We start from the raw sequence: 22,860 nt of genomic DNA, 5'->3' as shown, positions 1-22,860 counted from the left end.
GTATCTCTCATGTATAATTAAAACAATATTTTATTATAGAGGTAAATCTTAGCTACACATCTGAGGATATAACCTATTACAATGTCTGTTCTTCTCTGTTAAAAATCAATTGACTGTTTTTAAAGTGCTATATTGCCATAAAATAAATCCTAAATTATAACAGTAAAGCAAATTCACCCAGAACTTTAGACACTCTTTTAAATATTTTATTTTTTAGAAACCCCAATTCTTCCTTCTACAAGTTTATACAGCTTAAAATGAAAATATTTTTTGTTATACATGACTGATATCCATATTTCAGATTTAACTTTAAAACAAGTCATATTAAAGAATATAATTAAATCCCAACTATAAGCAAACTAATAATGTAACAATGACTAAGTTGTGTATTTGGCAAGTATGTTATATGATATTAAATCAGTAAAGACTTAAAAACTAAATAGATTTATCTTATGGATATGTTGTGAATAGTAAATTAGATAATTGATATAAAGCCCTGGACACAGTGCCTGGCACACAGTAAGGCTTAATTAATTATTATTAAGTAGATTGTCATCATAAAACAGTTTAGATTGATATCAGTAAAATTTCTCATTCAATTACTCAACTCGGTACCATATAAATTATTAAGACAGTATGTAACAATGAATTGGCATTATATTTAAATTCCAAGTATACAAATGGCATCTTGCACATATGATATGTCCTATTAGTGTACATTTTTGAGTTTTCAGTTGAGTTTACTTTTGATCAAATACAGCACAATATTGCCATGCAGAATGAGAAACTGGATGGAATCAACTTGGAAAGTGGTTCACAGCAAGCACCATTTACTCCTCCTAACACCCCGGATCCACGAAGTCCCCCAAATCCAGAAAACATTGCACCAGGTAATTAATCCCCTTAAAACAGAATAATAAAACTGCTATGCACATAAATATGACTCAAGTCACTTGGAGTCTTTAGTAAATGGGGTCTGAACGATACAGCTTTTCACATTATATACCTGCTTTGTAGATAAGTTCAGGACAAATGTAAAGATTAGACCTAGAAGAGTTTAGTAACACATTTACAGGAGTCTTATGTTCTTTCAGATGGCCCAAGCTTTTGTTGGCAATTGTTTATTATACTAAAAATTAAGTTTGTAATTATATTGAAATCCTATTTGTATAGAACTGTGTAATTTATGAAATACTATTACATGTATTTATCTTCTTTAATTTAGTAATAATTATGACAGTTGTTATAATCCTCATTTTACCAACTATAATCCTCATTTAAGAACTTGAGGTTGTGAATAGCTAGAAGCCAACACTAACTGATCAGAATTAAATCCAGCTCTGATACCAAACTCACAGATGTCTCATGTGAGTGACCTTGTGGAGATTGCTTTTGTTATTTTCTGCTCTCTTACAGGGCTTTAAATGCAATCTTCTAATATTGTATATTTGTTTATTATCTTAAAAAATAAGTAAAGTGAAAGTGAAAGTTGCTCAGCTGTGTCCGACTCTTTGAGACCCCATGGAATATACATATAGTCCATGGAATTCTCCAGGCCAGAATCCTGGAGTAGGTAGTTTTTTCCTTCTCCGGGGGATCTTGCCAATCCAGGGATCAAACTGGGGTCTCCTCTGTTGCAACTGAGCTTTACCAACTGAGCTATGAGGAAGTCCAAAAAATAAGTAAATGTTTATTCAAACCAGTACATGCTATTTGAAATATTGTTAGGTTTTGAAATATTAAATCAGAAAAATTATCTGCTCTACTTAGACAATATCTTTCCAAAATAACTTAAAGCAAATACCTTTAAGTTTTTCCTCAGGAGTAATGTATACAGTAGATTTATAAAATTTTCAACTACTTTTATACTGAAATTAGCAATGCCTGTGTCATATTTTTGTAAATAGTAAATTTATCAAGAGTACTTCTGATGAACCTTCTCAAATAGCATAGTGTTTTTGAAAATATATAAGTAAAATAACTGTATAATATTAAATCTTATTTAAAAGTAAGTTGAATGTCAGCCACTGATGAGCTTAGAGTTATTAGGACATTCTTACAGAACACAATGAGAAAATGTATTAATAGACAAAGTAATATTGAAGGAAACCAAATGCACAATTAGAATACATAGAATTCTGAAGTAAAGCATTATAATAAAATTCTCAAATAGCTTTCATATAGCTTTTTTTATGACAGAAGAGCAGGCAACAGGTTCTACACATACAACATTAAGGTCATGTGGCAAAAACAAACTTTAGAATCTGATGGGTCTGGGTTCAACCTGCGATCTCCTTTTTTCTTTTAATATGACTGTATACACGGACAACTGAGAATAGGAAAAAAAATTATTTTTTTTTGGTTGAACCGAAATTATGGTTGAACCAAATTAACGGTTCAACATATTACAGCTGTTACTAAAGACAGTATGCTGGGATTTTAAGAAAACAGTCCAATAAATGAACCATCCCTAAATGAATCGAAATTAATCAAGCCCTCTTTTAATAAAAACATACTACAGTGGCAGAAGTTTACCCTTTTCTTCAATACTCCATAACAAAAACATGTGTTCCTTCAATGTTCTCTCTCCTTCAGTATTTAGTTACTAGTAGTCTCTCAAATGGTAAAATTAATTGAATTTATATTATCAAATGAAAGTGAAAGTTTGTACAGCCAAGCTCAGAAGCAAAAGTGAAGAAGGATGAAAGGTAAAAGCTGATGGATGCCATGCAGAACAAGGACTTTCACGGAGGTGTCCTGAGTGCCAAACACAGTCAACATCCCATCATTTTTTCCTTGCTCTTAAATGAGCAAAATCAAATTATTCTTACTTTTATTTAAATAAATAATAAATCTTTATCCTGTCCCCCCATAATTTGCGATCAGGTAAGGCAAAAGTAAGTTCCACCACCACTGTGGACAGCAGCAATAAAGCTGCTGGATCCTTTCATCCATGCCCACTTTACTACTGTGCTGAGAAAGAAAATAAATATCTTTGAGTCTGTTTCTTCAATCTGTAAAATAAAGAAAATAAATCTCACTGCACATGGTTGTTGTGAAAATTAAATGTGAGAATGTGAGTGTAGTCCCTAAGATACGATAAAATAATGAGTTAAAAGTTTTCCCTTCCTTACCCATCTTTATATACCTAATACATAATAGGTCCCCTGGTGGCTCAGATGGTAAAGTGTCTATCAACGCGGGAGACCTGGGTTTGATTCCTAGGTCGGGAAGATTCCATGGAGAAGGAAATGGCAACCCACTCCAGTACTCTTGCCTAGAAAATCCTATGGACGGAGGAGCCTGGTGCAGGCTACTGTCCATGGGGTCGCAAAGAGTCGGACATGACTGAGCGATTCTAATACATAATAGACTATATATATTTTCTTTTAGCTCCAACCACTATACTGTAACCTCCTGCTATCTAATGTGTGGAATGGTAAGGTTTTTTAATAGGAAGAGAAGACATATAGAAAAGTTTATGTTGATTCAATATGGTATTTCCATTACTAAGTTAAAAGTTTTATTATGAATCAATAACAATTGATTATTATGAATCAATGGTGTGATCACTTACCTAGAGCCAGGCATCCTGGAGTGTGAAGTCAAGTGGGCATTAGGAAGCATCACTATGAACAAAACTACTAGAGGTGATGGAATTCCAGCTGACCTATTTCAAATTCTAAAAGATGAAGATGTTAGGTGCTGCACTCAATATGCCAGCAAATTTGGAAAACTCAGCAGTGGCTACAGGGTTGGAAAAGGTCAGTTTTTGCTCCATTCCCCAAAAAAGGTGATTCCAAAGAATGTTCAAACTCCTGCACAAATGCTCTCATTTCACACACTAGCAAAGAAATGCTCAAAATTCTTCAAGCTCGGCTTCAACAGTACATGAACCAAGAACTTCCAGATGGTCAAGTTGGATTTAGAAAAGGCAGAGGAACCAGAGATCAAATTGGCAACATTTGCTGGATCATAGAAAAGACAATTCCAGAAAAACATCTACTTCTGCTCCATTGACTCCTCTAAAGCCTTTGTGTGGATCATAACAAACTGTGGAAAATTCTTAAAGAGATGGGCATACCAGATCCCCTTACCTGCTTCCTAAGAAATCTGTATGCTGGTCAAGAACCAATAGTTAGAACCGGACATGGAACAACATACTGGTTCAAAATTGAGAAAGGAGTACATCAAAGCTGTATACTGTCATTCTGCCTATTAAACTTATATGCAGAGTACATCATGTGAAATGCCCGGCTGGATGAAGCATAAGCCAGAATCAAGATTGCCAGGAGAAATATCAATAACCTCCAATATGCAGATGCCAACACCCTTATGGCAAAAAGCAAAGAGGAACTAAAAAGCCTCCTGGTGAAGGTGAAAGAGGAAAGTGAAAAAGCTGGCTTAAAACTTAACATTAAAACACTAAGATCATGGCATCCAGGCCCATCACTTCATGGCAAATAGATGGGGAAACAGTGGAAACAGTGGCTGACTTTATTTTCTTGGGCTCTGAAATTACTGCATATGGTGACTGCGCCCATGGAATTAAAAGACACTTGCTCCTTGAAAGAGAAGTTATGACCAACCTAGACAGCATATTGAAAAGCAGAGACATTACTTTGCTGACAAAGGTACATCTAGTCAAAGCTATGGCTTTTTCAGTGGTCATGTATGGATATGAGAGTTGGACCATAAAGAAGGCTGGGAGCTGAAGAATTGATGCTTTTGAACTGTTTTGTTGAAGAAGGCTCTTAAGAGTTCCTTGGACAGCAAGGAGATCAAATCAGTCAATCCTCAAGGAAAATCAGTCCTGAATATTCATTGGAAGGGCTGATGCAAAGGGATGCTGGGAAAGATTGAAGGCAGGAGGAGAAGGGGATGACAGAGGATGAGATGGTTGGATGGCATCACCAACTTGATGGACATAAATCTGAGCAAGCTCCAGGAGCTGGTGATGGACAGGGAAGCCTGGCGTGCTGCAGTCCATGGGGTCGCACAGAGTCGGACATGACCGAGCAACTAAACTGATTATAAACTATGAAATTTCAAAAAGAATAAAAAAGTTCTACCCTCAAGGAATTCATAGACAGGGACATGGGACAAATGTCCATGCTATATTTGTAGTCTCATTTTCTCTCTGCCATACAAACTTCAATATCATATGTATATTTTATTTACTATCGGGAATAATCTATGTATATTTACACACAAACACATACATATATTCTAATTTATATACATATATAGACACAGAGAGAGAGAGAAATTTTGGAAGTATAAATTCTATAGCTACTTAAAGTTTAAATATTCAATTATTAAACATTAGGGCTTGTCTGTAATATAGACTAAGAAAAGGGAGAGTTTCAAGGTTATCAGATGGCTTGCAATGAAGCAAGAGTAATGGATCCTTCCTTCTCGGTTGACGAGCTGAAAAGTACAACAAATTCAGAGTACAAACTATAGATTATCTGAATTTAGCAAAGGTTACTATGAAAGCCCAGACAAGATATGTACAGGACCTGAACCAGGTGTGGAAATGAGAAGAAGGAAAGAGAGAATTTGCTTGAACAGTTACTTCCCAGTGTTCTGTTTGCAAATCACTTGCATTAAACGTGTAAGCCATATCTGAGACCTCCTGTCTCTGGAAGGAAGAAGCCATTATCAACATTTTAAGTAGGTGCCCATGGTGAGTCAGAAACTGCAAAGCTGAGAAGCTTATTTAAGAAATCCTTAAGTATAGCTGGTAGTACTTAGTGATTTGTTGTGGGAATGAAAGATTGTTTAAGACAGTGCTTCTGTCTTAGATATCTAAGAATAGTGATAACATTTGCTAAGATGATCAATATACAGAAAGAAGCAGAATGTATTGGAAAACAGCTGCACGTAGGTCTAGACAGATTATAAAGGATGTCAGGGGAATAGTAATTTGGATGAATGTAATAGGTGGCTGAATAGAAGAGCATCAAGATAAAAAAACAAACCTTGGAATCATCAATATGTAGGTCACAATTAAAGCCAAATATATAAATTAAACTTCCTAAGCAGAGTAAAGCAGCCTACTGAAGAGACTGCCATTTGATTCTGAAGACAATCAGAAGAAAATTAAGTTACTACAAACAAATAGCTGCCTATTGGTGGAATTATCAAGAGTTTTTGAGAAAGAGAAACTAATTTTTAGTGTATAAAAAGGTCAGGCATGGTTTAACATAATAAAAGAGAAAACATTTTAGAGAAGGAAAAGAGCATCATGGAAACCTAAAAGCAGGAGTGACTGCACAGCAGAAGTTCTGATATGATAGAAGAGAGAACCGTGTAAAAGAGATAACTAGGCAGTAAGGTAGCGTAGCTGGAAAGTAAACAGTTCTGCCTTTGAAGACCTGAAGAATGTCACTTAATGCATGTGAAAATGGTTTCACAGTTATGCCAGGAATTGTGTGATATTTAAATGATACATTCAGAAAACTAGCTCATGTGAGAAGAATAAATTGAGGAGATAAGACTGGAAGCAGAAAAGTTAGGTTAGAAATCCTCAGGAATGAAGTAAACAAAGGATAGGCGCATCAGGGAATATGAAGGGCCTGATGAAGACAGTGGAGACGAGCTACTTCACCATTCTGAAGCTTGAACCTTCGACAGGCCACTCGGCAATTTCAGGCTTCCCTGATGGCTCAGAAGGTGAAGAGTCCACCTGCAATGCGGGAGATCTGGGTTCGATCCCTGGGTTGGGAAGATTCCTCTGGAGAAGGGAATGGTTACCCACTCCAGTATTCCTGAAACTTCCCTGACAGTCTAGTGGTTAAGACTCCACACTTCTAAAGGAGCAGGCACTGGTTTGATCCCTGGCTGGGGACTAAGATCCCACATGCAAGGGCAAAAAGAAATTAAAAATTGGGCTTCACAGGTGGCACTAGTGGTAAAAACAAAACAAAACAAAAAACCTGCCTGCCAATGCAGAGGCATAAGAGTTGTGGATTTGATCCCTGGGTCACGAGATGCCCTGGAGGAAGGCATGGCAACCCATTCTAGTATTCTTTTTTTTTTTTAATTTTATTTTATTTTATTTTATTTTTAGTTTTTTATTTTTAAATTTTAAAATCTTTAATTTTTACATGCGTTCCCAAACATGAACCCCCTCCCACCTCCCTCCCCATAACATCTCTCTGGGTCATCCCCATGCCTAAAGAAATTCCATGGACAGAGGAGTCTGGAGGGCTGAGGTCCAAAGAGTCAGACACGACTTGAAGCAATTTAGCCGCATGTAAGCACGCAGCAATTTTAGATAGTCAACACCTGAACACTACCTATAAAGAATCAGCTCCCAGGGGAGAGAGATCTGTCTTTATTGATATTTCTGCAGAACCTAGTTTCTAAATCAATGCAGTAACTGTGGTATATAAGGTCTAGTATAAATTAATGTAAGGTGCACAATTAATAGCTTCACTGAACAAATATATACTTATAATTTGGTAAAATGAAACACTAAGTGGTTTCTTTTGAAAATTCCATAAATTTAAAGGGATTTAAAAATGTCTAACGCTGTCAGACTACTCTTTTCTGAGAGATCATAAAAAGAATGCTGCTGCGGGGGCTGCTACGTTGCGTTAGTCGTGTCCGACTCTGTGGGACCCCATAGACAGAAGCCCACCACTCCTCTGTCCCTGAGATTCTCCAGGCAAGAACACTGGAGTGGGTTGCCATTTCCTTCTCCAATGCATGAAAGTGAAAAGTGAAAGTGAAGTCACTCAGTCATGTCCGACTCTTAGCAACCCCATGGACTGTAGCCTACGAGGCTCCTCCGTCCATGGGATTTCCCAGGCAAGAGTACTGGAGTGGGGTGCCATTGCCCTCTCCAAAAAAGAATGCATTCTTCATAAATTTACCCCTGCAGGAAAAAATTAAACATGGTAAAATGCTAGGTGGAATTTAGTAACTCTCAGGTACTCTGTGTTTACTTATTCTTGCAATATTTTTCCAAAGGATATTCTGGACCACTGAAGGAAATTCCTCCTGAAAGATTCAACACCACAGCTGTCCCTAAGTACTACCAGTCGCCCTGGGAACAGGCCATTAGCAATGATCCGGAGCTTTTAGAAGCTTTATACCCTAAATTTTTCAAGCCTGAAGGAAAGGCAGAATTGCCTGATTACAGGAGCTTTAACAGGTAATTCAATTACCCTGGATGACACTTCAGCATGCAATACAAAGGCTGTTATATCACAGTATGGAGAACTGAATCCCCTGGTAGGGGAAAAAAAAAAAAAACAACCGAAAAACTACAAGCAATATATAGTATCTCTGCCTAGGCAAAGACTCATTTTTGCAGTATTACTAATATGGTACATTTTTAGTATAAAAATGAAGGCTATGAATCACAAACTATCATTGTTGTAAGATCATCTCCAACATTTTAAAAAGCAATTTTAATATTGATTTCTAATGTGAAGGTTGATATTAGTTTATGTGTTGCTCCAAACAATCTTGTTAGTCACTACATAGATGGCAAACTGTAAAAAATCATTTTAAGTCAGATCTGTGTTCAAAGAAATTATATTATGGGAATTACAGAGATACACAGTTATTTTTTAGTAGAATATTCCAAATCTTTCAGTGGAATTTTTTGCTTTTCTAACTGAATAAAACTTGAAACTATTTTCAGAGATCTTAAAAATCTTACAAACATTCTCACACTTTTAATGCTTAACATTTCGGTTAAAAAGTTTACTTTGTGTCCGAAGGCAATAAAAATTTAAACAAACAGGATACAGTCTCAAATGGTGCCAAAGAAAAGAAAATTCTGCTTTTGAAACAACAGTCTTTCATTGGATAAGTGGTAGGAGGTAGGAGATGGGTGATGAAATAGATGGGAATGTTTTCATTTACAGAAGAAAGTGACCCAAAAATTAAGAGGGAAAAACAAAACATACTGAATGAAAAGGGAAAAGCTAATGCACTAAATACCAAACTCAAATATTGGATTACAGTGGCAGAAGAACATTTCTTTTTTCATTTAATTCAGAAAAAATAAATATAAGAATAAAAGTGATTTTTGGAATTAATAAATACAAGGTTGCTACTGCTAAGTCGCTTCAGTCGTGTCCCACTCTGTGCGACCCCGTAGACGGCAGCCCACCATTCCTCTGTCCCTAGGATTCTCCAGGCAAGAACACTGGAGTGGGTTGCCATTTCCTTCTCCAATGCATGAAAGTGAAAAGTGAAAGTGAAGTCACTCAGTCGTGTCTGACTCTTCGTGACCCCATGGACTGCAGCCTACCAGGCGCCTCCACCCATGGGATTTTCCAGGCAAGAGTATTGGAGTGGGGTGTCATTGCCTTCTCCAAATACAAGGTTAACTGAGCAAATTCACTCTAAATCTGATAATATTCAACTCCAGCCTCTTATATCCAATGGATAACAATATACTCTTATACTCCCTTGGATGTGTGGCTTGCGCAGTTGCAGGGGGCCCCACAATTTAAAAGGCCATAGCTGATTTAAACTTTTGCTTTAAAGTCTGAAATTCCTAACCAGCTTTAAACAAAGAGTCCCGAGTTTTCATTTTGCACTGTGCCCTACAAAAGTGTTTAGATCAGATCCCAGGCTCTAAATTTTACCTTAAGTTCCTCTGTATTCAGGAAAATGTTCCCTTTAAGTAACTATCTTAGTCCATGACGTGTTCCCCCATGGCCCGCTTATATTTCTCTCTTTCCTTGTTTGTGAGTTCATTGAAATTAAGACCTACTACAATCTTTCCATCTTTGAATTCATAGCATATAGCAGAGTGTCTAGATATAATCGGGCTTCCCAGGTAGCGCTGGTGGTAAAGAACCTGCCTGTCAATGCAGAAGACACAGGATATGTGGGTTTGATCCCTGGCTCAGGAAGATCCCCTGGAGGAAGAAATGGCAACCCACTCCCAGTATTTGTGCCTGGAGAATCCCATGGACAGAGGAGCCTGGCGGGCTATCGTCCACAGTGTCACAAAGAGTCGGACACGACTGAAGCAACTGAGCACACACACATGCAACTTTTTTATATCAGTAAGTGAATGAACCAACAAATGCACTAATTATAGGTTTATAATGGTAAACTTCCAAAATGACAAAACATTGTCTTGGACATCTTGAACATCCAAGAATATGAAGTTTTACTTATGCAGTGAGTCAAATTTGACTCTTAATGACTCTTCAATCCACTAAATCAAATGACAAAATGTGGGACATTAAATCACTCACTTATATCACAGATGTGAGTCCTCAATATACTTCTCTACTTAGAAACAATCTCAGAAGGCCCAATACTCCTTAAGAATTATGTCCAAGGGGTACAACAAATGGTAGTATAGAAGAGCAGGCTTCAGTGAGTCTGAATACCTGGGTTTAAATTCTGATTCTATACCTTATTAGGTGGGTGACATTGGGTAACTCATTTAACTATTTGTGTTTCAGTTTCATCTATTAAAAGGGGATAGAAAAATAATCAACTCAAATAGTTGTTTTGAGAATTTAATGAGACAATCATGTAAAGCCTTGGTACTCAAAGTGTGGTAAGACCAGTTGTGCTGGCATCACCTGGGAACTGGTTAGAAATGAAGAATCTCAGGACACATACTAGACTGACTGAATTAGCATCTGTAGCTTAACAAGATCACAAGGTGATTTCCATACTAACAGAACAGGTGCACAGCACTGTTGATACATATTAGCTTTCATTATTACTATGTCTTCTGAAGTTTAATGATCACAAAGCACCTGACTGACCATTTAAATTCTTAAAGTTCTTTTCCTAACCAATCTCTCTCACCCCCAGAGTAATGGTTTTAGGCCCTGGACATGAAAGACTCAACTGATATGATTGCTGAAATCCTGCATTAGACTGAGGTTACTGCATTACTCACTGATCTGTTGTTATCCTTATTTTCCACAGCGATTTGGGGAAATATTGTAAGAGGGCAGCCATCTTGAGAAAAGATGCAACAGAAAGTAAAACATACTGTTCTTCAGGAAAAAAAAAAAAAAACTAGAAGACAAGAAAATTATGGGCCAATAAGACATGAGAACTTCCCTGGTGGCTCAAAGAATCTGCCTGCAACGCAGGAGATCCTGGTTCAATCCCCAGCTCAGGAAGATCCCCTGGATAACGGAATAGCTACTCACTCCAGTATTCTTGCCTGGAGAATTCCATTGACAGAGTAGCCTGGTGGGCTACAGTCCATGGGGTAGAAAACAGCAGACATGACTGAGTGACTGACACTTTCACTTATGGTAAAGAATTTGCCTGGAAGGTAGAAGACATGGGTTTGATCCCTAGATTGGGAAGATCCCCTGGAGGAGGGCATGGCAACCCACTCCAGTATTCTTGGCTGGAGAATCCCCATGGACAGAGGAGCCTGGCATGCTGCAGTCCAAGGGGTTGCAACGAGTCGGACACGACCGAGCAACTAACCACACATAGCGACACATGAGATTCTATACTACTACTGCATTGGCCAAAACCTGCATTCTTTCAGGTTTTTCTGTAACATCTTATGGAAACCCTAAAGGAGCGGAATTTTTGGCCAGTCCAATACATGACACAGTTACATGTGCTATAGCCATCATTGAGGTCACCTATCTACCCTGTGGACACTGAAGATTTTATCTGGCTCTCAGTCTTTTTCCCAAGGACTATTCCTGTTATCACTTTTTGGCAGCTTAAATGATTCACTGAATTCTCAGCCCTTTTAAGTCCTTGACTGTATTGCTTTAAAGGATCTCTCTCTCAATCCCATCTTAGTCACTACTGACATTCCTTAAAGTTTGCCATTACCAATATCTATGCTATTGCTGCTGCTTAGTCACTTCAAGTCATGTCTGACTCTGTGTGACTTCATGGACTATAGCCCACCAGGCTCCTCTGTCCATGGAATTCTCCAGGCAAGAGTGCTGGAGTAGATTGCCAGACCCTCCTCCAGGGGATCTTCCCAACCCAGGGATTGAACCCGGGTCTCCTGCATTGCAGGCAGATTCTTTACCACTGAGATTCCAGGGAAGCTGACCAATATCTGCATCATCTTCAAAATCTAAATTTCAAGCATCTCACTACCACATTTTATCTTTAATTTTTTGATTTATTATTTATTTCAATCATGCTTCAGGTCCACACATCAAAGCCATCTCATTTTTCAAAGTCCATCATTCATTTCCTCCTTACTTTACTAGACTCCATAGTCCCTTACTACTATCATCCAGAAATTAAGATATTCAAGAAAGATCACAGGTGATTGAGCTTCAAAGAAAATCAGATCTCTTCTAGGCTTTAAAATGATCTCCATAATACTGGAGAATTTATAGTCCTGCCAATTCCATTGTCCAAATGTTTATGAGGATCGTCCAGGCAAAATACATTAAACAGTTACATATATTGAGCAAGATATAAAGATATATCAGAGAGAATTCCAGTCCTCTTGGAGTGTAGTCTGATAAGAAATTAGGCAGACAGACTATTGAATATAATGAAAGATGGAAAATGAGGTCACAGGGAGGTAAAAATAGAGTTCATGGAAACTTAGGGAGAAAGAGTTTAGTTCTGGCTGTGGGAGATCAGCGAAAGCTTCAAGAATAAAATTAAATATCAAATGTGAAGTGAAGTTGCTCAGTTGTGCCCGACTCTTTGCAACCCCATAGACTGTAGCCTACCAGGCTCCTCCTTCCATGGGATTTTCCAGGCAAGAGTACTGGAGTGGGCTGCCATTTCCTACTTAAGTATAAATTACTTAAAGAACATACTTAAAACTTAAAGGGGATTTAGAAATGTCAGTAATGACGGTCAGAGCACTCCAGGCAGAGAAAAATGCGTGAGTAAACGCAATGACGTTGGAGAGCAGAGGGAGAGGCTGCTGCTGCTGCTAAGTCGCTTCAGTCGTGTCTGACTCTGTGGGAGCCCATAGATGGCAGCCCACCGGGCTCCTCTGTCCCTGGGATTCTCCAGGCAAGAACACTGGAGTGCATTGCCATTTCCTTCTCCAACAAGGTGAAGAGCAAGCAGTATATCAGTTTGACTGGAACAAAGACTAAACAAAAGTGTATAGGGTAAAATTAGCAGGACTGACCTTTCCACTACAATGTCAAAGTCATTTTTTTCCACACACACAAATACCAAACCTGTTTCTCCTTGCCTTCTACCAGTGAGCTACTGAAACTCTAAACCATGGAATAATCATTGATTTTTACATTTCCCTCACAATTTTCATCCAATCTGTCAGCATATCCTGTTGACCCTACCTGTAGAACACGTCCTGAAACCACCCACTTCTTCAAGGAAAACACCTGAAATCTAAGCTATCATCATTTCTCACCTGAATTGGTACCATATCTCTTCTTTCATTCTTGTCCACCTATACTTGTTCACACAGTAACAGGTGCCAGAGTAATCTTTATTAAAATTTTCTCAAGTTATACTGCTCCTGTTTTTGTTGTTCAGTTGCTCAGTCTTATCCAATTCTTTGCGACCCCATGGATTGCAGCATGCCAGGATTCCCTGTCTTTCACCATCTCTTGGAGCTTGCTCAACCTCACGTCCATTAAGTTGGTGATGCCATCCAAGCATCTCATCTCTTGTTATTCCCTTCTGTTCCTGCCTTCAATCATTCCCAGCATCAGGGTCTTTTCTAATTAGTCGGCTCTTCGCATCAGGTGGCCAAAATATTGGAGCATCAGGTGGCCAAAGTATTGGAGTTTCAGCTTTAGCATCTGTCCTTTCAATGAATATTCAGGACTGATTTCCTTGAGGATTGACTGATTTGAGTTTCTTGCAGTCCAAGGGATTTTCAAGAGTCTTCTCCAACACCACAGTTCAAAAGCATCAATTCTTTGGCGCTCAGCCTTCTTTACGGTCCAACTCTCACATCCATACATGACCACAGGAAAAACCAAAGCTTTAACTAGATGGACCTTTGTTGGCAAAGTAATGTCCCTGCTTTTAAATATGCTGTCCGGATTGGTCATAGTTTTTCTTCCAAGGAGCAAGCATCTTTTAATTTCATGGCTGCAATCACCATCTGCAGTGATTTTGGAGCCCAAGAAAATAAAGTCTGTCACCGTTTCCATTGTTTCCCCATCTATTTGCCATGAAGTGATGGGACCAGATGCCATGATCTTCGTTTTTTGAATGTTGAGTTTTAAGCCAGCACTTTTACTCTCCTCTTTCACCTTCAGCAAGAGGCTCTTTAGTTTCTCTTCGCTTTCTGCCATAAGGCTGGTGTCATCTGCATATCTGAGATTATTGATATTTCTCCCAGCAATCTTGATTTGGGCTGTGCTTCATCCAGCCCAGCGTTTCTCATGATGTACTATGCATAGAAGTTACATAAGCAAGGTGACAATATACAGCCTTGATGTACTCCTTTCCCAATTTGGAACCAGTCTGTTGTTCCATATCTGGTTCTAACTGTTGTTTCTTAATCTGCATACAGATTTTGCAGGAGGCAGGTCAGGTGGTCTGGTATTCCCATCTCTTGAAGAATATTCCACAGTTTGTTGTGATCCACACAGTCAAAGGCTTTAGCGTAGTCAATGAAACAGAATTAGATGTTTTTCTGGGATTCTCTATTTCTCTATGATCCAGCAAGTGTTGGCAATTTGATCTCTGTTTCCTGTGTCTTTTCTAAATCCAGCTTGAACATCTGGAAGTTCACGGTTCATGTACTATTAAAGCCTGGCTTGGAGAATTTTGAGCATTACTTTACTAGCGTGTGAGATGAGCACAATTGTGCAGTAGTTTGAACATTCTTTGGCATTGCCTTTGGGAATGGAATGAAAACTGACCTTTTTAAGATTTCAATGGCTTCCCTTCACACTTAGAATGAAATCCATGTTCCTTATTGGACAAAATTCCTCACAATCTACCCCTCTGTCCTCTCTCCCTTCTACCATCCCACTCACTTACCTGTCTAGCAACATAGGCTTTCTTTCATTTCTGAAAAGGTCAACATTATTTCTGCCTTAGATTCTTTGTATTAGCTACTCTATCTGAAATGCTGAAGTGCTTCTGTTACTTTGTCCATGGCTAACTTCTGACCTTCAGATGGCAGTTTAAATGTCACTTCTTCAGAGAAGTCTTTTCTCCCTATCTAGTCATTCAGTTATGCTCTATTGTATCACCCTATTTTAAATTTCTCATAGCTCTTATTACTGAACGTTTGTATGTTTAGTGTTTTATTAAAAATTTTATTAAAAACTAAAAATCATTATTTTTATTGAAGTATAATTAACTTACATGTTTATTTTTTGTCTATCTCTTTCACTAGAAATATAAAACCTTACACTCTGACTACATTGCTCACTGCCATATGTCCAGCATTTAGGAATGTGCCTGGCACTGGATCAATAATTAATGGCTGAATCAAAAAAAGCTAGACTGTTACATGACATCTTGAATGCCAAGATAAGGAAGGTGGACTTTCTTCAGATGAGTAGAAGGATTTCGATGTTTTTGAGGCACAACCAGAAAAATGCAAAGATATATTTCTTACCCTTAAAGAATTTATAATTCACAGATGACCGAAACCAAATCATATTCTAAAAAATGGAAGCTGACAATACCAAATGCCATATTATTAACAGATGCACTATAAGACTAACATAAAACAATCAATGCTATAGGAATCTGGTTAAGAAAGGGAGTGAGGGCTTGGGGTAGTTAAGTGAAGTGAAGTCACGAAGTCGTGTTCAACTCTTTGCGACCCCATGGATTGTAGCCTCCTCCCTCCATGAGATTCTCCAGGCAAGAGTACTGGAGTGGGTTGCCATTTCCTTCTCCAGTGGATCTTCCTGACCCAGGGATCGAGGGGGAAGTTAAAATTTAAAGGCCACAGGATATATACAGGTGGAATGGAGGCACAGAGGAAATACCTTTTTTTTTTTTTTCCTCCCCCAGAGGAAATAAGCAAGTGTAACATTGTTAGCAAAGGCAGGAAGGCAAGAAATGTTTGTGATGACTCAGCGTCCAGGGAACAGAATAGTTCAGTCCAAAACTAAGCGTACATACAAAAGGTCTTTACACAAATTCATTATCAAATATCTGTTTTATCATAAAGGCATGGTCCTTGAATGGAAACACTTATTTCAGAGGCCAAAAATTGAAACCCTAGTAAGACTGTAACACGACAACACATAATGCATAAGATCATGCATTAAATTGTTTTTTATTTTCTGGCAAATAAATTTGAATATTAATTTATTCTTTTTCTTTTCACTCCTCACAGAGTTGCCACCCCATTTGGAGGTTTTGAAAAAGCATCAAAAATGGTTAAATTCAAGGTTCCAGATTTTGACCTACTACTTCTAACAGATCCCAGGTTCATGGCCTTTACCAATCCTCTTTCTGGCAGACGGTCCTTTAATAGGACTCCAAAGGGATGGATATCTGAGAATATTCCTATAGTTATAACAACTGAACCTACAGAGGATAACACCATACCAGAATCAGAAGACCTATAAAAGAAAGTTGTATGTGCGACAAAAACCTCTGAATATAAATGTTGCTGTATTATTATTCTACTCACTGGCAAAGCCACTAACACTCTTCATTAGTAGCAATAATTTAATAGCAATTTAGCAATCTTCCTTTTATGGCATTTAATTTCAATCTCAGATCAAAATCTAATAAATAATTCAAAATCTTATTAAAAAAAAGAAACAAAAACTTTTAACTCACTTGTCTTTACTCATAATCTTGTTACCGCTTGGTTAAACAATCCGGTCTCCACACTGGGAAAGTCCAGAAAAGTTACTGACGACAAAGGGTTTCATCTTTGTTGCCTTTAATATAAGCTATTCCTGAATAAAGTTTTTAGATGGATCTACAATCAAAATACAGCGCAAAATATTTAGATTAATTCAGAGTTTTATTTAAGGGATGAAAGCTATAGAAGCTGATATATAAGCATTATTGATGGAGAAAAGGGTTGGGTTCTTCTTTTCTGACAAGCTTCCATGATAAAATAACTTGTCTAGATGAAGTCTTTTCAGTAGTCTTTCTTAAAATTTCAAATTTCTTAGAACTTTGAAACTACTTTGTATTTTTCAACATGCTTTGAATCATCATATAATTATTCCAGATGACAGTCTCCAGAGTTCAATTGGGTTATTACTGTTGTCTAGTATTAAATCAACAATATGGAGAGAAAATGACTCAAAGAACGTCGTACTATTGTAGTTTTCATGACCAAGGTAAACTTGGAATTCAAGTTCTGCAAATCCTAATGTTGTGTGTTGTTTAGGTTCAACTTTATGAATACATTTTTAGAAGAGTAATAACAAGACACATGCTAATAGACATACAAATAAGTATGAATATGAAGGAGAGAGCAAGTGCATAATTTGAATTAGCAGCTTTCTCTGCTGAATCTTTAAATTCTGCTCAAATCCTTAAGCTCTAGGGAGTATATGCCATAAAACAAAAGCAAGAAATGGAAGAAGACAAGAGCATTTGAATGTAATACAGCATATTTCTGTCATAAATATATGAAAATATTAGTATAAAAGACTCTAATATAAAGTTATAGGTATATTTTAAAGTATGATTGAATATACAACATGGAGTTGGAAAGAAATAAATACCAATTCTTCCCATTTCAATTCAGTTAAAAGTTCTGTGGTAGATGTTTATACCAGAGAATACAGAAAACTACCTACCAGATTAAATTTAGGAGACTGGAAGGAAAGTGCACAACAGAGTAATGAAAATGCCATGTAGCAACATCGCATATTTATAAAAGTATGTAATCCTGAACGCGCCCGATCTCGTCTGATCTCGGAAGCTTAGCAGGGTCGGGCCTGTTTAGTACTTGGATGGGAGACAGCCTGGGAATACTGGGTGCTGTAGGCGTTATGGGATTCCCAGGTGGCTCAGAGGATAAAGCATCTGCCTGCAATGCAGGAGAACCATGTTCGATCCCTGGGTTGGGAAGATCCCCTGGAGAAGGAACTGGCAACCCACTCTAGTACTTGCCTGGAGAATCCCATGGACAGAGGAGCCTGGCGGGCTACAGTTCATGGGGTTGCAGAGTTGGACACGATTGAGTGACTTCACTTTCTTTCTTTGACTTTAATGCTGAAATTGGTGGTTGTGTTGCAGGAAGGGGGACCCTTCCCAAGGCCCAAAACTGGGCTCTTGTCTAACACTCGGAAATGAATTGTCCAAGGAGACACATGTGCTGACAAAGCAAGAGATTTTATTGGGAAAAGTCACCCGGATGGAGAGCAGTAGGGTAAGGGAACCCAGGAGAACAGCTCTGCAGTCTAGGGTTTTATGGTGATGGGATTAGTTTCCAGGTGGTCTTTGGCCAATCATTCTAATTCAGAGTCTTTCCTGGTGGCGCACGCCATCCACCCTGGCCAGGCACCATAGTAACATTTGCATGAGTTGGTTTATGACAGGAGGTACTGATAAGGAATACGGAACTAATAAGCCACCACCAACCAGAAGAGTTCAGGAAAGGTCGAAAGGAGACACCGCGTGTCCATCCACTTCCCAAAATCCCTCTGGCTAGCATCCATCTTGGCTGAGCGCTGTGCGCGCCACCAGGAAAGACTCTGAATTAGAATGATCGGCCAAAGACCACCCGGAGACTAATCCCATCACCATAAAACCCTAGACTGCGAGCTACAGTGTCAGAGCTGTTCTCCTGGGTTCCCTTACTCTACTGCTCTCCATCCGGGTGCCTTTTCCCAATAAAATCTCTTGCTTGGTCAGCACATGTGTCTCCTCAGACAATTCATTTCTGAGTGTTAGACAAGAGTCCAGTTTTGGGCCCTGGAAGGGGTTCCCCTTCCTGCAACAGTTGTTTTAATGATCTTCAATCTTGAAAGCAGAGAAATTTAAAAAAAATATGCGTATGAGAAATGCAATCTCTAGAAAGGAACAATATCAATATATCTTATACACATTATCATTGTAGGGAATTTGTTTAAAATATATCTTTAAGATATTTTAGTTTTATGTTTTGGTGTTCACTCATTTCACTTATTTTATTTTTATTTTGGCCACACCAAGCAAGCTTGTGCGATCTTAGTTCTCTGACCTGAGATTGAAACTGGGCCCTTGGCAGAGAAAGCACAGATTCCTAACCATTGGACTGCCAGGGAATTCCCCGTTTACCTGTTTTAAAATGACAGTGTTGGCATCTGTAATAAACTCTAGATATCAGAGAACCTTCATGCTTTTTTTTAATTTAATCTTTTAAAAAAGAAAAAGAATTAGTCCTATTCTATTATGTATTTTGATGAAATGGTTTAGTTCTTTATTAGCAATTCAAAATGCTATTTTTCATTACACTGAAATTTTATTATGTTATTATAATTATCTCAAAGTAGTTAAACTCTATGCTCAGGGTCACCACTCTGACAATCACCAAAAGGGGACCAGCAATTAAATATGTTAGCTACAGAACAGTATTCTCCATTTCATAAAGGAAAATTTTAACTTTTTATAGTATTTTTTTTAATTGGTTAGAAAATAATGGAATAACTCTCTGCTCACTATTGTATTTCTTCCTTTCCTGGGAAGTATCTATTAATTCGAACTCAGCTGTCTGACACCTTTAGAAATGCCAAATTTCACACTCTGGTTGCTACACAATTAGAATTTGAAAGGAATTTTGAATGGGTTTTTCAATGACCTGAAAAGCAGCTAAACCTTTTTAAGTCTGAAGAAATATGATAGCCTTTTCAGAACAGCGAAAGACTGTGGCATTTTTTTCCACCCACATTTGTACATATGGAAAATCATACAGAAGAGAAAAAAAAGGTTAAAAAGTTAAAAGAAAATGAATAAAAATAACATTTGCTGATGGACTACTAAATGCCAGGCACTAACTATACTCATTACTTAACGGTGTAGTGGGTATTTTGAAAAAAAAAAAAAAAAAAAGCCTAATAAAGGCTAGTTAATGTGTATTTTAAAATATCATATTTATTTATTTTGGCTGTACCATAGCACACAGATTTGCAGGATCTTAGTTCCCAACTAGGGACTGAAGCCAGCCCATCACAGTGAAGGCACCTTGTACTAACCACTAGACTGCTAGGGAATTCCCTGTATTTTTAACATCATTCTATTTTTGTGATTATCCTGTGAGAACTGTATTATAAATAATCTCCATTTTGTGCTAGAAAAGTGAGCCTTAGGGAACTAGAGTGACCAGCTTAATACCAGCTCCTAAGCGGAAGAACTTGGTGACTCTGAATCTAAAGCATATGCTCTAAGAACTCATAATTCATAACTTCTCCTTCAGAAATAACTTCAACCTTAAAATTATTTTATTACTAGAAAAAATAATAAAAAATCTCCATCATATTAATTTTAACTTTGCGAAAATATATCTATAAATTGAGTAATTTTAGAGTCATCCATTAAAGTCATTCAGGTACTCATAATCATGAAAAGCTAAACTTTCAGATTTTCAAACAAGCAATATGCATGCTTAATTATGAATTTTTGTTGTTGTTGTTGTGTCCAACTCTTTTTGTAATTCCATGGACTATTCATGTAATCTTTTTTTCCCCCTCTTGAAAGAAGAGGAAGTAAAGAGGACAGGAATACAGAACACTAATACCCATAAGGCTGAATGAAATCTAGTGTAATAACACACCATACATATTCATTTAAATGAAAATATTTTCTACTTTTCAAAACTTTAGAAGAATTTGTATTATACTGTTCAATAGAATTCTGGGTCATAAAATTATATCTATTTTATTTAGCCAATTTCTTGTTGATCAGTTGGTCAGCTGCTTTCTGGATAATACTAGAGCTACATTAACAACTAGACCAGTGCTCATTCTTGGCTTTTAACTCTTTGCTCCCTTCAATCATTTCTCCATTTCTTAACTCAATATTTGAAAGGACTTGATAGTTTAAAATAACTAATTATTGGTTATTATTAAATCAAGGTAAATATGGAAGATAATTTTTAGTCAAAATGATCACTTACTACATCCACTGAAAATTTCACATTTTCTAAATAGACTCATTTATAAATGTTTTAGCAGCTTGGAAATGGACAGAGCCAATTACTTTCACAAAGGCTGATGTGGAGCAAAATGTCCAGTCAGTGAGAGTGAAAAGTACATCCTGAACTTTCCAACTCAGGGCACAGCTGTACCAGCAGACTTATTAATTCTGGAATTTCCTCACTCTGCTGCTTATGCAAGATAAAACTTACATGACATCATTGCAATTTCTCAGTCACAACTGCTTTTTATTAAGCTTAGCTAAGTATTGCTCTGAATGCCCCTTTTCTTATGAAAAATACTTTCGACCTCCACATGCTCTATTCTGTAGGAAGAAGGGCAGTTTACTTTCTATGAAAGGTGGAAGAATGCCAGGTTTTTGCCAAAAGAACAAGCAAGGGAAATCTATTTCAAACTAACTGATCAAAGCACTTCACGAATACACAAAAGGATTTTTAGAAAATTATAATGCTTTAAAAAGTTTAACTTTTCAGAGCTAAGAAAAAAGCAAAATTGTAAAATTGTATAAGAATTTCAATAGCTGAAGATGATGTATTATTAGATTTTAAAAAAAGGTGTGTCCCTATTTAAATTCCTTAAATGAAAGAGCTAGATTTCAACTCAGGATACAAACCTTCCTGACTTGTCAATGTAATGTGATTTCAACAGGAAGATTTGGTGCATATGGGCAAAGAGCAGGTGGTGGGGGAGCTATTTCTAAGAGCTTATAGTTCAGATTCAAAATGAATGTGCTTATTATTCTGGATTGTGTAATATTTTGAAACACATTTCAACAACTCAGGCAGTGTAGGAGATGGAGACAGTTCAGGAAACAGAACGGGAAAAAGTCAGAAAGAAAAAAGGTAAATTCTGCTGATTTGGTATAGAAGAATTGGTATAGAAGCTGCAGCACCAGTAAAATAAAAGAACAAGGGGAAGAAAGGAATGCCAGAACGAAGTAGGCTGAAAAGAAATAATTGCATTATTCTATGGTTTCTAGAGCTTTCTCCTCACTCCTTCCGAAGCAGTTTTGCTCTATGTGTATCAATTGTCTAATATGAACTGTCACCTAAATAGACACTCTCATTCATTTTCTTTATCACCACTTATGTATAAACTGCATATAAAACAGCAGTTGCATTTAAATGTGCCAGCTATTTGGTGATTTATCACTAATTAATAATATAATCTCAAGCAATTTACTTTACTCTGGAATTTTGTCCAACTATTTCTGTTTCACAGGCCACTTCTGCTTAAGACCTTCCCTGACCACCCTTACTTAAGAGAGCACACATATAACCCCTTATTGTGCTTTTGTTTTTCTTTATAACCCTTATTACTTCCTAACATAATGTATTAGTCTGGGTCATCTGAGAATCAATCAGAAGCCAAGATGCAGTTAAATCTGTAACAATTTTATTAGGAAAATGGGGAGACAGGTCAAAGAAAGGCTGGGAGAGACCCAAGGGACCTCAGGTGGAAGTATATGGATATGTTCTAGACTGCCTGAGAGTCCAGGGAAAAGTCAGCAAGGTTGTTGGAAGATCTGTGAGCCAACATCATCTGCAGAAGAGGTCCAGTGTTTCTCAGCAACATGTCTGCCTTGGGGTCACTGTCATGGTTACTCACTGGCTGGGAGCACACTGTGAAAGACAGACTCAGCACGAATGCACTGATGGAAGTCAGAGTAAGGAGAACTCAGTCAACTCAGAGCAAGGGGCCCTCAGTCAACCACGCTGTCTAAGACCCACAAGTTGTACTGCCACACACAATATATTTACTCCTTTATTATTTATCTCACCCACTGGAATGAATGATCTCTGAGGATAGAGACTGCCTTTTTTATTCGCTGCTGTATCCTCTATGC

At 37.6% G+C, this 22,860-nt stretch overlaps 1 protein-coding gene and 1 long non-coding RNA gene across 3 annotated transcripts in view; one reads left to right on the top strand and one right to left on the bottom strand.

The window, feature by feature from the left end:
- MYOZ2 (myozenin 2) overlaps positions 1 to 16,690 on the top strand; it is a 37,475-nt gene extending 20,785 nt beyond the window's left edge. The window contains exons 5-7 of one of the 2 annotated variants that reach the window (XM_012179352.4): positions 761 to 890; positions 7,981 to 8,164; positions 16,244 to 16,690. In XM_012179352.4, coding sequence (XP_012034742.1) covers positions 761 to 890; positions 7,981 to 8,164; positions 16,244 to 16,478 — 549 coding nt within the window. In that variant the 3' untranslated portion in view covers positions 16,479 to 16,690. 2 annotated transcript variants of the gene reach the window in all.
- The window catches only part of LOC105615393 (uncharacterized), a 42,882-nt gene extending 26,019 nt beyond the window's left edge, over positions 1 to 16,863 (bottom strand). The window contains exons 1-2 of the long non-coding RNA XR_009600971.1: positions 16,696 to 16,863; positions 3,578 to 6,691 (exon numbers count right to left, since the gene is read on the bottom strand). This is a non-coding gene — a long non-coding RNA (uncharacterized LOC105615393). The remainder of the gene's footprint in view (positions 1 to 3,577; positions 6,692 to 16,695) is intronic.
- Between the last annotated feature and the right edge of the window lie 5,997 nt (positions 16,864 to 22,860).

The sequence above is a fragment of the Ovis aries genome, chromosome 6, assembly GCF_016772045.2.
Source record: "Ovis aries strain OAR_USU_Benz2616 breed Rambouillet chromosome 6, ARS-UI_Ramb_v3.0, whole genome shotgun sequence".
NCBI classification, from domain to species: Eukaryota; Metazoa; Chordata; class Mammalia; order Artiodactyla; family Bovidae; genus Ovis; species Ovis aries.
Note: the sequence above shows the minus strand (reverse complement) of the source record. Positions and strands in the feature narration are given on the sequence as shown.